At 35.2% G+C, this 14,897-nt stretch overlaps 1 protein-coding gene across 1 annotated transcript in view; it reads right to left on the bottom strand.

The window, feature by feature from the left end:
* Window positions 1-2,295: 2,295 nt before the first annotated feature.
* LOC124237266 (UDP-glucuronosyltransferase 2C1-like) overlaps window positions 2,296-14,897 on the bottom strand; it is a 35,399-nt gene continuing 22,797 nt past the window's right edge. The window contains exons 4-6 of the mRNA XM_046656728.1: window positions 10,464-10,551; window positions 8,881-9,100; window positions 2,296-4,723 (exon numbers count right to left, since the gene is read on the bottom strand). Of these exons, the coding sequence (XP_046512684.1) occupies window positions 4,444-4,723; window positions 8,881-9,100; window positions 10,464-10,551 (588 nt within the window). The 3' untranslated portion in view covers window positions 2,296-4,443. The remainder of the gene's footprint in view (window positions 4,724-8,880; window positions 9,101-10,463; window positions 10,552-14,897) is intronic.

Here is a 14,897-nt window from a genome sequence, read left to right as displayed (position 1 = left end):
GGGAAGGGCCACTGCAATCATGTTGTGTTTCTTCTGTGAGATTTTTTGTCATTGATGCCAATGAAAATGCCACAAACGCATGTTCTCCAAAATTCTGGACAAATTCTTCCATTTCCTGTAAAGAAAAAATTTGCTCATCCAGGTAAGAAATGTGTTAAAGGGATTTTTTTCTTTTTTTGAGGAAGATTAGCCCTGAGCTAACATCTGCCACCAATCCTCCTCTTTTTGCTGAAGAAGATTGGCCCTGAGCTAACATCCACGCCCATCTTCCTCTGCTTTATATGTGGGATGCTTGCCACAGCATGGCTTGACAAGCAGTGTGTGGATCTGCACCCGGGATCCGAACTGGTGAACTCTGAGCCGCTGAAGTGGAACATGCGAGCTTAATGGCTGAGCCGCTGGGCTGGCCTCAGGATTTTTTATTTTTAATGGATGCCTACACTTGTACATAAAGATAAATTGTTAATACATCGCTGCCTTCTGACATGCCAAACTATTACACACCTTCAGTTGGAATAGGTGATATAAAATCTGTATTCAAAACTATAGATAAACAAGGCTAGTAGACAAGTTATAGAAATGAACCATATTCACCAGGAATTGATAAACATGAGTTCTTGTTCCTTGAAATCAGAAACAAGAGATTGTCCATCGTCTGGCCCCTAGGTTCACTTGTGTCCCTTCTTTGTCTGATAAAATTATTATTACTGATGTATTTTTCTCCTGAATAGGCTTTCAAGATTCCTTTTTAGTGCATAATTCTTGTATATCTCTCCAAATAATCAAAAACAGAGAGTTTACAAATCTTCGCTTTGTTTTAAGAAGAGAATTAGCTTTGTTAAATAATCATGCATGTAAATAAGAACCTTATTCACAATACTCTTCCTTATGTTTCAAATGTACACATTACTAGTGCGTTAATCACCCGGAACTTCTGTCTACGTTATGAGTTCAATTCATTAACTGCTTCCTTGTGACGAGACATCAGTTGTCTTAGAGAGACATACAATTTTGAAAATGATTTTTATGCAGGAGGAAGAGTTGAAAATGGTCATGGCATTTAATAACCGCTTCACATTGGGTAAATGTGTTTAATGACTCAGCAATTTGTTTTATTCAGATCACTAATGCGATGAGAATTTGACCATATATCCCATGACAGGTCAATTATTGCCTGGGAACTGAGCCCTATGCTTGTGGACAATTGACACATTTTGTAACAAACAATGGCAGATAATGTACTCAGCTTATGTCTCTGAGGCTCTAAGAGTAGCAACTACTTGGTGACCAGCATCCTCATCATCTTGTCTTGTAAACATATAAACATAACAGGTGAACTCACATTTCAAATTTCCGGATTCTCCAGGTATATGGCATTGTGTTTTGTGAAGATCTGGAATGGAAGCTCACCACTCACTGCAAAGGGATGATGCAGGAGTAATACTAACAGAGTTGGTTTCTTCTACCTATTACACAAGCATTTGATAACTTTATGACACCTGGACAGTGAGTCTTCCTTCAATTCCTACTAGATATTGATGAAATAGCAGTTTTATGTCAATAAAGGAAGAAAGATCTAGTTTATTCTAAACTCTCCAGGAATTGTAGGACCCCCCCACCCTCATCATGACCTGGATGATGGGAGCCTATGTCTAGGAGTTACTGGAAAAGAAACAGGAAGTATATGGAGGAATGTTAATTAGGGCAAACTATCTCCAGGACAATCAGGTGGCTTCCCTTCATGGTACAATCGTGATTTTATGAAATGACAATTGCTTTAAGAGTGAACGATAGGTGCCTTCATTTCATGATGTCATATGGCTTAAGTGAAATCATATATGAGGTGATTTCATCTGACTTGATGAAAGGACCACCTCTGGGGGAAATGATTGACAGAACCTGACAGTGAGAGATTAGGATTTCAGCTTCTTTGGCTGGGTTTACAGCCAGAATCCAGAACACTGACAGAACTGGAGTGGGATTTAAAAGCCAAGAACTGTGGGAGGAAATGGAAATGAGAAGCTTTGTAGTGATTCAGTGTGCTTTGCAGAACTTACGTTCTCCGTTCCATAGGCAGCAGACTCTTCTCAGTCCTAGCTGTATAACACTTTAAAATATCATGGATACCATTCCATTAATTTAGGGAGTATGGTAGATCTGGGTCTGTAGGTGAGTTATTGTTTTTGGTAAAATATGTAAAACTTAACAGAAACAAATGCTCCTTTCATTGTAAAAGGTCAGCAAATTCAAAAATCAAAACATACAGCAATATGAATCACTTTTATTTATAACATATACAGCATAACTTTTTGTTCCTCTATATATGCATGCGAATATGTACAACATATTTGCAGCTACCTATTTGATTTTCAATTAAGGTATGATCCAGAAGAAAAGTGAGCAGAGTTTGATAACATAGTCACATATGAATTGTAAATAGTTTAAAAATAAATTATTTTAAGATATGCTCTTTTAACTGACTAAGAAAACCAGAAATAATTAAACTCTTGAAAAATGTGTTCTTATTAAAACTTCAACTGGAAAAAGTGCAGTAAGTTACAAAGGCTTAGCCTCTGCAAATTGAAAATTATTACCAGAATGTTATTATATTTGATATAATGGTCTATAGATGAATTAAATAGATAAGTATTTGTTTCTAAGAAATGCATTTATCTCTACAAGATAGAATATATTCATCTATTTGTCTGGGTAGTTCTTTTGAACAAACTCAGAAATCGCTAATAAACTTTCAAATCTTGAGTTTACTTTACTTATGTTACATAATCTTATAATAATAAAAAAGTGAAAGGATATCTTGACTTTGACATCAAATGATCAAAGATTAAGCTATGATTTAAAGGCCATGATAGGAAAGAGCATCATCTTATTACTGGAATAAATAATTCAGCAGCACCATAAATTATTGCTCTGATTACATTAATGAGATCTTAAACCAAGCAGCATTAGTGTTTACATTTTTTAAACTCTACACTTTAAATCATTATAATTATCCAATTATCTCAAAATCTCATAAAATTTGGAATATATATTTTTTCTCCTATGTTTCTTTAAAGTTAACTTCCCACCTGAGAATTAATTAGTTTGCTTCCTCTTATTTCTGTCACTATTGTGTCCTCTTATTTGTGTCAAAAGGCAGATATCCCCTAGTGATCTGTATTACTCTAGGACAGAGACATGAGTTCAGGTCTCTTAAGCTTTGGTTATAAATGTCAAACTTTGTGCTAAATCATTTACTAAACTTGCTTAATAGACAAAATTATCACAGTTAGATTGAATAATTCTTTGACCTTAAGGACAAAGAATTGTCAAATATATTGGAAGAGAAAGCCTTAATTCTATTAAAATTAAACTTACTTCCTAAAGTTGACTGCAGATTTCTAGCCAATGCTAGGTAACAAGAAGCCTAAGTACTTGTGCCTGGTATAGTTGTCACGGTACAGCTTATGAGAGGACAAGGTGAAGTGATGGAGGAAAGGAATAAGAAGAAATGGGCAAACTGATTGAGTTTCTGGTTAGGTGGAGAAATCACCCCCATAGCAAGTAACATTTCTGAGAAAAGCGTTTTCTCCCCAAAATATCTGCAGTGTAGCAAAGTACTTTTGCCTTTGCTTTCCAAATATGGTTAAGTACAATTAGTATAGGGAAGAATTTTTTAAAATTTTTAAATTACTTAAGAAGGTAGGTGTTAAATTGCAGTCATTTGCTTTGCTCTAGCATACCACCAATCATACTAACTTGTCAGAATCAACTAGTTCTCTGAAGGCACACAGTGTTACAATACAAATCAAGTACTATTATTATTAATTTCCAAATCAAGTAGATCTGCACATCAAAGACAAAAATAGCATTTTGTATTCCAAGGAGAACAAAGTCAGATGGGTTATATGAAAGGAAATTGATGGTATAAATGTGCGTCATAGAAGAGTAGAAACCCTGACAGTCTCCTGATATTTCTAACTGGAAGCAAAGCTCTGGCTATAGCGTGCTCTATGCTACTTCTTGTCTGGTTGCTTTAGACAATATGCTGTAATTATAAGATAGAGGAACCAAAATGATATCAACTCTTTAGAAAATGTTCAATATGATTGATATTGAATATAGAATTAATCATTATGTTCCCAAGGCCTCCATTTTCATCTCAATTTGTTGAAATGAAACAAATGTATAAAGTAAAGGACTAGGATTTGAATAGTAGTAACTTCCATGTACTTATAGGTTTATCTTCACTTTTGAAAGGCTAAATTACTTAAAATCTTCATTCTAAATCAAGTTGTCAACTCCTTGGAAGAGTCTTTAATCTCTGACTTAATAAGCTAAGAAATGGAGAAGAGCTTGGGAGAGTAGGAGAGGAATCTGTTCAAATAAGCAGCTCAATTAATTTGGATGAGCCCTATCACGGTTTCCAGCCAAACTCAAAGAAAACTACTCTCTCTTTTTCTTCTTTCCTGGCTTACCAAACTTCCAGCAACAAAACAGGAAACATTTTGTGACCAGAAACATAATAGTTGCCATACAGGCTAGCAGGAACCCAAGCACATCCAAAGAACGGTACTGGTACCAGGTGAGACTGTAGGAGGCTGGCCGCAGGTGTTTGGCTCCTTTGTGGCGCATGACAAACTCAATCCAGAAGACTGCTCGATCCAGGGGTTTCATAGGCTGATCGTGGTGAATTCTTGACAACCTCATAGCACTCTCTTTATAGCTAAACATTGGATACATAGTCAGCAACTTGAAAAATTCATGAAGAACGTGATATACTTAAATTATGTTATGTTATCAAAAGTTACTAGGTAATTATATAAGAAACATGTCATAGATGATATCACCAAGAGGCCAGAATGCATATGACAGCTTATTTCCTCATGAGAAATTTCTACATATGGTGGCCTATCAATTGGAATTATTCAATATTTCGTAGTCTAAGTAACAATTGGAGGTGGGAAGAAAATAATTTCTCACTGGAAACCCCATTTAGAATGTTCAGAAATAAAAATGTAGACTATGTCAGTTAGGAATACAGAATTTTGATCTAATTTGCTTTGTGTGGTTTTAGGAACAAGACAGTGACAGGAAGTAGCAGTGAGAGGCAGATCTATGATAAAAAGACCCCACCCCACCCCCTCTCCCAGGTTTGTTCTGGAGTGTTAGTGGTAGCGAAAATCTAGTCTTCAGCAGTAGCAGGTAATGATTTCCTTCTATGATCTTCCTGGCTTTGACATTTCAGACCAAACCAAAAAGCTTAATGTGACCATATGGGCAAATGTAGGGCCAAAGAGTGAGTAGAGACTGGGATCTTGGCTTCAAGTTACAGAGGGATGCAAGTGCCAGTGGTGAGAAGGGACAATGGCAACAGTGAGACAAAACGCTAACCTTTCTAACTTCAAGCAAAGAACAAAAGACCAGGCCAGAGTTTTGGTTTAAGGTATGGATGGCTGACCTAGAAAAAGGATTTCCTTGAATTTGTGAAGGAACTGAAGAAGGAGGTAATTCTTCTCCACCAAAGTGCAATCATCATTTGAGGAGAAGAGAGAACATTAAATTGTAGAAGATAGTGGAACATGTAGAAACCTCTGAGGAAGAGAATGAAGAGTCAGAAAACTTATACAAAGCCCTGTTGCCTTTTGTTTTTAAAACAACAGGCAGGCTTTTCTTAATATGCAAGAATTTAAGGAATACCTACCTTGGATATATCTCAGGAAAAAAAAGAGAAAGCAACCTAAGCTCCAAGATGGGAAAGCAAAATATTTGTTAGAGAGCAAATTAAGAAAACCAAAACCTCTCAGGAATAGAAAGACTGAGGTAAAACACGAATGACATCATTAAATCCATATAAATACCACTCTGTGGTTAAACCATACTGGAAATTGTTGTCATAGACAAGATGTATATGTTATAAGCCTTAACAATGAAGTAATGATAACATATCAAGCAAAAATTAAGATGTGAGGTTCACGAGACAGAGTGAGAGGTTGAGAAGTGACTTTAAAGCGAGAAATCATTCTATATTGACCAAAATTGTGAGCATTGTAAAAATAATTATTCTAATCTCTAATGTCAGTTTTGTTTATGGATTCATCTGTAGTTTTTAGTAAGTGATTTATTTATTAAAGAATATTTATCCAAAGCCTGGCCATTCTTTTAATTTGACTATAGTTTCTTTCATTCCCGGAATGTGTTCACCTGATTTATTTTAAATTAAATAGCATAATTAATGTAATCATTGTTGAGAATTTATGTTTATTTATTTACTATCACAGTTATGTTTATTTTGAAATGAAATAGTGTTACCAAGTAACATCAAAATGGAAGGGGTTGTTCCAGCTTTACTGAGATATAATTGAAATATAACATGTAAGTTTAAGGTGTACAAATGTGTACCTTCATACACTTATACATTGCAATATGATTGTTACTGTAGCAGCAGCTAATACCTCATCACATCATATAATTACCATGCTTTGTTTTTCTCTTATGGTGAGACCATTTAGGATCTACTCACTTAGCAACTTGCAAGTATGTAATACAGTAATATTAACTATAATCACTATGCTTTACAAAGATCCCTAGAATTTATTCATCCTATATATGTATGTTTGTACCCTTTGACCAGTGTATCTCCACTCCCTGAACCCCTATGCCCTGGTAACCACCAGAATCTGCTCTCTGTTTCCGTGAGTTTGACTTTTTAGATTATAAATGTAAGTGCTACCATAAAGTATTTGTCTTCTCTGTCTGGCTTTTCACTTAGCATAATGCCTTTAAGGTCATCCATGTTGTCAACAATGGCAGGATTTCCGTCTTTCCTATGGTTGAATAGTATTCCATTGTATACATACAACGCATCTTCTTTATCCATTCATCCAGTGACAGACACTTAGGTTGTACCCATATCTTGGCCATTGTGAATAATGCTGCAGTGAACATGGGAGTGCAGATATCTCTTCCATATCCTGTTTTCATTTATTTTGGATGTATACCCAGAGTGGGATTGCTGAATCATACTGTAATTCTATTTTTAATAGTTTGCAGAAACTCCTCACTGTTGCTGTATCAATTTACATTTCCAGCAAAAGTGAGTCTGTATTTCCTTTTCTCCACATGCTCACTAGCATTTCTAATACCTTATCTTTTCATGACAGCCATTCTAACAGGTGTGAGGTGATTATCTCATTGTGATTTTGACTACATTTCCTGATAATTAGTGATGCTGAGCCCCTTTTCATGTACCTGTTGGCCATTTGTATGTCTTCTTTGGAAAAATGTCTAATCAGTACTCTGCTCATTTTTTAAATCTTGTTTTTTTCTGCATGTTTGTTTTCCTATTGAGTTATGTGAGTTCTCTATATGTTTTGGATATTAACTCCTCATCAGATATATAATTTGCAGATATTTTCGCCCATTCGGTAGGTTGCCTTTCATTTTGGTGATCATTTCTTTTGCTGTAGAGAAGCCTTTAAGTTTGATGTAGTCTCGTTTGTTGATTTTTGCTATTGTTCTTTGTACAGTTGCTGTTGCATCCAAAAAATCATTGCCAAGACTCATATAAAGGGGCTTTTCCCCTATGTTTTCTTCTAGGAGTTTTATGGTTTCAGGTCTTACATTTAAGTCTTTAACACATTTCTAATTAATTTTTGTGAGTGGTGGAAGATAGGGGTATAGTTTCATTCTCCTGCATGTGATATTCAGTTTTCCCAGCACCATTTATTAAGGAGACTATTCTTTTGCCATTGATATTCTTGACTATCTTGTCAAAATGAGTAGACCTTGTATGCAAGGGTTTATTTCTGGGCCCTGAATTCTGTACTTCGGACTATGTGTCTTTGTTTGGCAGAACCATTACATTTTTTTATTACTGTAATTTTGTAGTATTGTTTGAAATCAGGAAGTATGATGCCTCCAGCTTTGTTCTTCCTCAGGATTGCTTTGGATATTTGGGGACTTTGGGGCTCCATATGAATTTAGGAATTTTCTTTTTCTATTTCTGTGCTCCAAAAGGCTTGAGAAGCTTGTTACTAAACCAGATCTTCCTTTCCTGTTGAGGAACTCTTTCTAGCTGAGAAGTTCCCTCCTGGCATGAGCAATGATGGCTTGGGGATGGGATGATGTAGGAAAAGGAAGCTATCCTGTTTCTCTTCTTGGGCAATTGTTCTCAGTTTTCTTTTGTTTCACTGTGTTGCTAAAAGTTCTTGTGTGGACTCAAGAGCTCTCCCAGAGCTGATTTTGTTCATGGATAGCTACCTATTATTTATCTTTGTTGCAGCTGGGACTTCTATGTCACCATTTTGACCTTTCAGTTTTACTTTATTTCTTTTCTCTTGTTTTAAATTAAAATATAGCAATATAGCATATTTTTTGTTAAAAAGTAGCATAATCCTATTTTCATACAATTGTTTCTATCAGATTCTTTATCCTTTATAAATTAGCTTAATGAAATATCTGAAGTAATACTTTGCTATTGGCAATTGTTTATAACTGCACGTGGACAGTTAAGTGATTTTTAAATTTTGTTTCTTTGAATTTTTGTTACATTTCCTAAATTCATTGTAACAATAATATCAACCATTTGTGAGAAATAAACCATAAATATTATTAATAAAAAGTAAAGATTTGTACGTCTTTAAAGATAGCTTATTTTGCTTTCATAAATTCAGTGTTTCTTTGAGCTTGTAATCTATTACCCATTAACTATAGGTGAATCAACATGCCACCAAAGAATTTGAGACCTATAAGACAATTGTATTTGATATTAATTATGTGCTGGTGATTATTTAAAAGTAACCAATTTAAAATTGAGTAAAACAATTCATTTCATTTTAAAATACTAGATGCTTCTCAGTAAAGAATGTATTCTATACTCACGAAGGGTTGTTAATAACTGCCTTCAAAGAGTTAAGCAGATTGGAACTGGTCGTTGAATGCAAGTCTACTTCAACAGCTGCCCCTTTGGCCTTTAAACGAGCAATATTACCAAACTGATCACTAAATATGGGAATTCCCACCATAGGGACCCCATGGTAAATAGCTTCATAGATTCCATTGGTTCCACAGTGAGTGATAAAAGCTCTGGTTTTGGGATGACCTAAGAGGAAAAAAAAATCATTATTTTAAGTTGTGAGAGTTTCAGAAACAGAAAATCATGATATCTGTACAAAACATTAATTCAACTAGGCAACATCATCTATACAATTCTGTGCTATGAGGCCCTATATAAATTCCTATAAACTCTACAGAAAGCAGCAATTAGTTATCCCAGCAATTAATTCATTCCATAAACCTCTGAAAAGGTTTCTGTGAAATTTAAATGATGGAGAATAGTTGTCACATGGACAAGTTATTGGGATAAGGAATATATTAATAAAAATGAATGGGAGGATTCAAAAATGAAACTCATGTTTGGATGGGGAAGAGGAGGTAGGATGTACAGCATTTCAATGGGAAAGTGTCAGAATAGCAGTCTAGGAAGATAGACAATGGTAAGTCATGAAGTAGTCTGTTTAATAAAATGAGATTTTGTACTTGACTTTATAGTAATATGGAGCCATTTATATTATAAATGATGAATAGAATTACAAGATTTTTATTTTAAAATAGTTATAGTGGGAAAGAGAAAAGAGAGGTGAGAGAAAATGGACATGGAGACTCTGGAGATGCTGCAATAGTCTATGCCATAGTTAATGAGAGCCTGAACTAAAGGTATGTTGACTCCAATTCTGAGGATGGAGAGATTATCTCATAAATGGGAGAATTATAAATTCCATATTAACGTTACAGCCTGACAAAAATTATCTCCTTGACCAAACTCTAGTCAGGCTCTTCTGAACTTTCTTCTCAACTAGTACCTGATTTTTGAGCTTCTGTGTGTCGTCTCTGCATTGTCTAATTTTAGCAAGAGTCCTGCTGAGTCAGTTGAGCTAGACTCTCCCAGCCTCAATATCTGATCACCGTTTATATCAGATTAGTTTCCTAATCCATCAGCAGCCCCCAGGTGATGTCTGATCACTCTGACCTACCTTCAGCAAGAATCTGGTTAGGTCAGTTTAGCCAGGGTCTCCCCATGCCACTGAGGTTTCCCCAGAGTAATTTTCCATCCAGTGACTCCCTCACCCCCTGCCCCTTCTGCTACTCTGCTCCTTGTCTATAAAATCTCTGCTTTTCCTTTCTATATTCAGAGTTGAGTCTAATCGCTCTGCCTCACTGCAAAAGTCCATTGCCATAGGACCTGTACTTATAACGATGGTCTTCAATAAAGTGTGCTTTACAGTCTTTAGCAAGTGTCATGAATAATTGTTTTTTTAAGACACCTTAGAAAAAATATGAAGAAGACATGAAGAGGTTTTTCTGCTTGTTTTGAATACAAATTTGTTGGATATATTTGTTATTGTGTTGTCATTCAGATTATCCCTCACTCAACTTTGTTTAGGCTTGCTTCTCTTTGATCTTACCGAGAAGATCGTTCTGTGGAATCCAGTCGTATAGCCGTGTGTTGGGTCCTAATGTATCCGGTTTCTTTCCTGTGTATCTCCACAGAACCTGTTACAATAAGTGCCTTTATTAGATTTTCAGAATCACATAATTCAGTTACTTAGAATTAATCTAGTTCAATGCCTCCATGTAACAGATGAGAAATTTGAGGCTCTAAGGTTTGAGTAACGGGTGTTTTGAAACCATTGAGACATCAACTATGTTTTCAAAGGCTTGCAATAATCATAATAGATAGGCCAGAATCAACAAGAAAGGTCTCATTTAGTAGACAAAGAAAAAAAAACTCTGTATCTGAAATATTTACATCTGGGTGTTCCTAGGACATCCTAGTAAAGGGAACTTTTAAATGGAGGTTTTTGAAGCAAAGGGGAGGGATGTTACTTACATTGACTTTAAGAATTTGTTAGTGTTTTGAACACTTTTCACTTATTGGGAAGTAACATAGAAGCAAGCATTGCATTTTTTTTTTACTATAGTAAACTATAGATAATGATATTTATCATTTTAATCTATTGTTTACAATTCGGTGGCATTAAGTATATCCACAATGTGTGTAACCATCACCACCTTCTACACTTCAGAAGTTTTCATCATCCCAAACACAAACACTGCACCCTTAAACAGTAACTCCCTGTTCCCCCACTCCCCAGTCCCTGGTAACCTCGATTTTACTTTCTGTCTCTAAGAACTTAGCTACTCCAGGTAACTCATATAAGCTAGTATATCTCTTGTTCTGACTAGCTTGTTTCACGTAGCATTTTGTCCTCAAGGTTCACTCATGTTGTAATATACAATAATTTCCTTCCTTTTTAAGACAATAATATTCCATTGTGTGTACATACCACATTTTCTTTATCCATTCATTTGGTTATTGTGAATGATGTTGCTATGACTATTGTGACAAAAATCTGTTCAAGTTCATGCTTTCAATTATTTTGGATATATAGCTAAGATTGGAGTTATTGGGTCGTTAGGTAGTTCTATGTTTAACTTTTTGAGAAACTGCAAAACTGTTTTCCACAGTGACTGTATCATTTTGCAGTCCTACTAGCAATGCACAAGAGTTCTAATTTCTCCACATCCTACTCACACTTGCTATTTTCCCTTTTTTTTTTTTTTAAAGACTGGCACCTGGGCTAACAACTGTTGCCAATCTTTTTTTTTTTTTTTTTTCTTTTTCTGCTTTATTTCCCAAACCCCCCTGGTACATAGTTGTATATCTTAGTTGCAGGTCCTTCTAGTTGTGGGATGTGGGACGCCGCCTCAATGTGGCCTGACGAGCGGTGCCATGTCCGCACCCAGGATCCAAACCCTGGGCCGTCGCAGCGGAGCACGCGAACTTAACCACTCGGCCACGGAGCCGGCCCCCTATTTTCCATTTTTTGATAATAACCATCCTAATGAGTGTGGAGTGGTATCTCATCATGCTTTTGATTTGTATTTCCCTTATGATTAATGATGTTGAGTATCTTTTTATGTACTTATTGGCCATTTGTATATCTCATTTAGAGAATTGTCTGTTCAAGTCCATTCCCATTTTTGAAGTGGAGTTTTGTTATTGTTGAGTTATAGGGTTCTCTATGTATTGTGAAAATTAATCCATTATCAGATATATGATTTTCAAATATTTTTCTCAATCTGTAGACATTGTGTTTTGCCATCTTAGTAGTATCATTTGATACACAAAAGTTCTTAATTTGTTTAAGTCCAGCTTATCTAATTTTCTTTTGTTGCCTGTGCTTTTGGTGTCATTATCTATGAAATCATAGCCAAATCCAATGTGAGAAAGATTTTCTCCAATGCTTTCTTTGGAAAGTTTCATAGTTTTACCTCTACAGTTTAGGTCTTTGGCTCATTTTTAGTTAATTTTTGTCAATAGTGTAAAGTGAAGGTCCAACTTTATTCTTTTGCATGTGACTATCAAGATTTTACCAGCATTATTTGTTGCGGAGACTGTCTTTTCTCACTGAATGGTCTTAAACCTTTGTTGAAAATCAACTGACCTTAGATGTAAGGCTTTATTTCTGACTCTTCTTTTCCATTGGTTTATATTTCTGTTCTTCTGACAGTACTATACTGTATAATTTACTGTAGTTTTATAGGATATTTCAAAGTTGGAAAATGTGAGTCCTCTAACTTTATTCTTTTTCAAAATTGTTTTGTCTATCTGTGGCTCCTGCAGTTCCATATGAGGTTGAGGATTGGATTTTCCATTGCTATGGAAAAGGGCTGTAGGCATTTTGATAGGCATTGTGTTGAGTCTGTAGATTTCTTTGGATAGTGTTCACATCTTATCCATGTTAAATCTTCCTTTCCATGTACATGGCATGACTTTTCCCTTATTTAGGTATTCTTTAACTTGTTGCAGTAATAAAGTTTTGTAGTTTTCATCATACAAATACTTCACCTTCTTTGTTAGATTTATTCTGAAGCATTTAATTCATATTACTGCTCTTGTAAATGGAATTGCTATATTAATTTCATGTTCAGATTGTTCATTGATGGTGTATATAAGCACAACTAATTTTTGTGTGTGGATCTTGTAGCCTGCAAATTTGTTGAATTTAGTTATTAGTTCTGTTAGTGTTTTGTGTATTCTTGGAGGTTTTTTCTATGGGATGATGTCACCTGAAAATAGACATAGTTTTGCCATTTCCTTTCCAATTCAGATGCCTTTTATTTCTTTTTCTTGTGTAATATCCTGGTCTAGAGCTTCTGGTACAAAGTTAAATAGCAGCAGTAAAAGCATACATCCTTGTGTTGTTCCTTATCTTAGGGGGAAAACTTTTATTTTCCACCATGGAGTAAGACATTAGCTGTGTGCTTTCCAAAAATATCCTTTATCATATTGAAGAATTTTCATTCTATTCCTGTTTTAATGAGAGTTGTTATCATGAAAGAATATTCGATTCTGTCAAATTCCATTTTTCTGTGTAAGTTGAAATGATCGTTTTTTTTTTTTCTTCATTCTATTAAGGTAAATTATTACACTGATTTCTTGTGTTGACCCACTCTTAAATTCCATTTTATCATGATGAATAATTCCTGGAATAAATCCCACTTCATCATGGTGAATATTCCTTTCGATATTCTGTTGACTTTGATGTGCTAATATTTTGTTGAGGACTTTTACATGTATATTTACAAGGGATCTTGGTCGGTAATTTTATTTCCTTGTGATGTCCTCATCTGGCTTCTGTATCAGGGTAAATCTGGCCTCACAGAACTATTTAGGAAGTGTTTTCTCCTCTGCAAATTTTTTTTTTTTTAAAGATTTTTTTTTTTCCCTTTTTCTCCCCAAAGCCCCCCGGTACATAGTTGTGTACTCTTCATTGTGGGTTCCTCTAGTTGTGGCATGTGGGATGCTGCCTCAGCATGGTCTGACGAGCAGTGCCGTGTCCGCGCCAGGATTCGAACCGACGAAACACTGGGCCGCCTGCAGCGGAGCGCGCGAACTTAACCACTCAGCCACGGGGCCAGCCCCTCCTCTGCAAATTTTTTAAAGAAATGAAAAAGATTAGTTGAATTCTTTAACTCTTCTTTAAATGTTTGATATAATTTATCAGCGAAATTGTCCAGTCCAGGATTTTTCCTTGTTGAGAGATTTTTGATTAGTAATTCAATCTCTTAATTTGTTATAGCTCTGTTGAAATGTTCTATTTCTTCTTAAGTCAGTTTAAACAACTTGTATGGTTCAAGGAGTTTATCTATTTCTTCTAGGTTGTCTAATTAGTTAGAGTACAATTGTTTGTAATATCCTCCTTGTAATCCTTTTTATCTATGTAAAGTCAGCACTGTTCTCCCCCTGTTCATTTCTGATTTTAGCTATTTACATTTTCTCCTTTTTTCTCTTTGCCACTCTAGCTAAAGTTTTGATAATTTCATTGATCTTTTCAAAGAACTAAATTTGGTGTCATTATTTTTCTCTATTGTGTGTTTTATTTGGCTTTGCTCTAGTCTTCATGATTTCCTTCTTTCTGCTTGCTTTGGGTTTAGTTTGCCTTCTTTTTCTAACTCTTTAAGATATAAATTAGGTTATTGATTTTATATCTTTCTTCCTTGCCAGTAGAGGCATTTACAGCTATAAATTTCCCTCTGAAAACTGCGTTTACTACATCTCATATGTTTTAATCTCTTTGGTTTTCATTCATTTTAAAGTACTTTTTTTTTTTTAATCATCCCTGCCATTTGTTCTTTAAACCTTTGGCAGTTAACTACAATAGCATACAAAGACTCTACTCCTTTATAGCTCCATCCCATTTTCGGTAAATGATGTCACAAATTGCATATTTATACTTTGTGTTCCTAATAACATTGATTAATAATTTTTTTATGCACTTCTCTTTCCAATCAGTGAGAAAGTAAAAAGGTGGAGTTACATCCAAAAGAGTGGT

This window comes from Equus quagga, chromosome 3, assembly GCF_021613505.1.
Source record: "Equus quagga isolate Etosha38 chromosome 3, UCLA_HA_Equagga_1.0, whole genome shotgun sequence".
In the NCBI taxonomy this organism is placed as follows: domain Eukaryota; kingdom Metazoa; phylum Chordata; class Mammalia; order Perissodactyla; family Equidae; genus Equus; species Equus quagga.
Note: the sequence above shows the minus strand (reverse complement) of the source record. Positions and strands in the feature narration are given on the sequence as shown.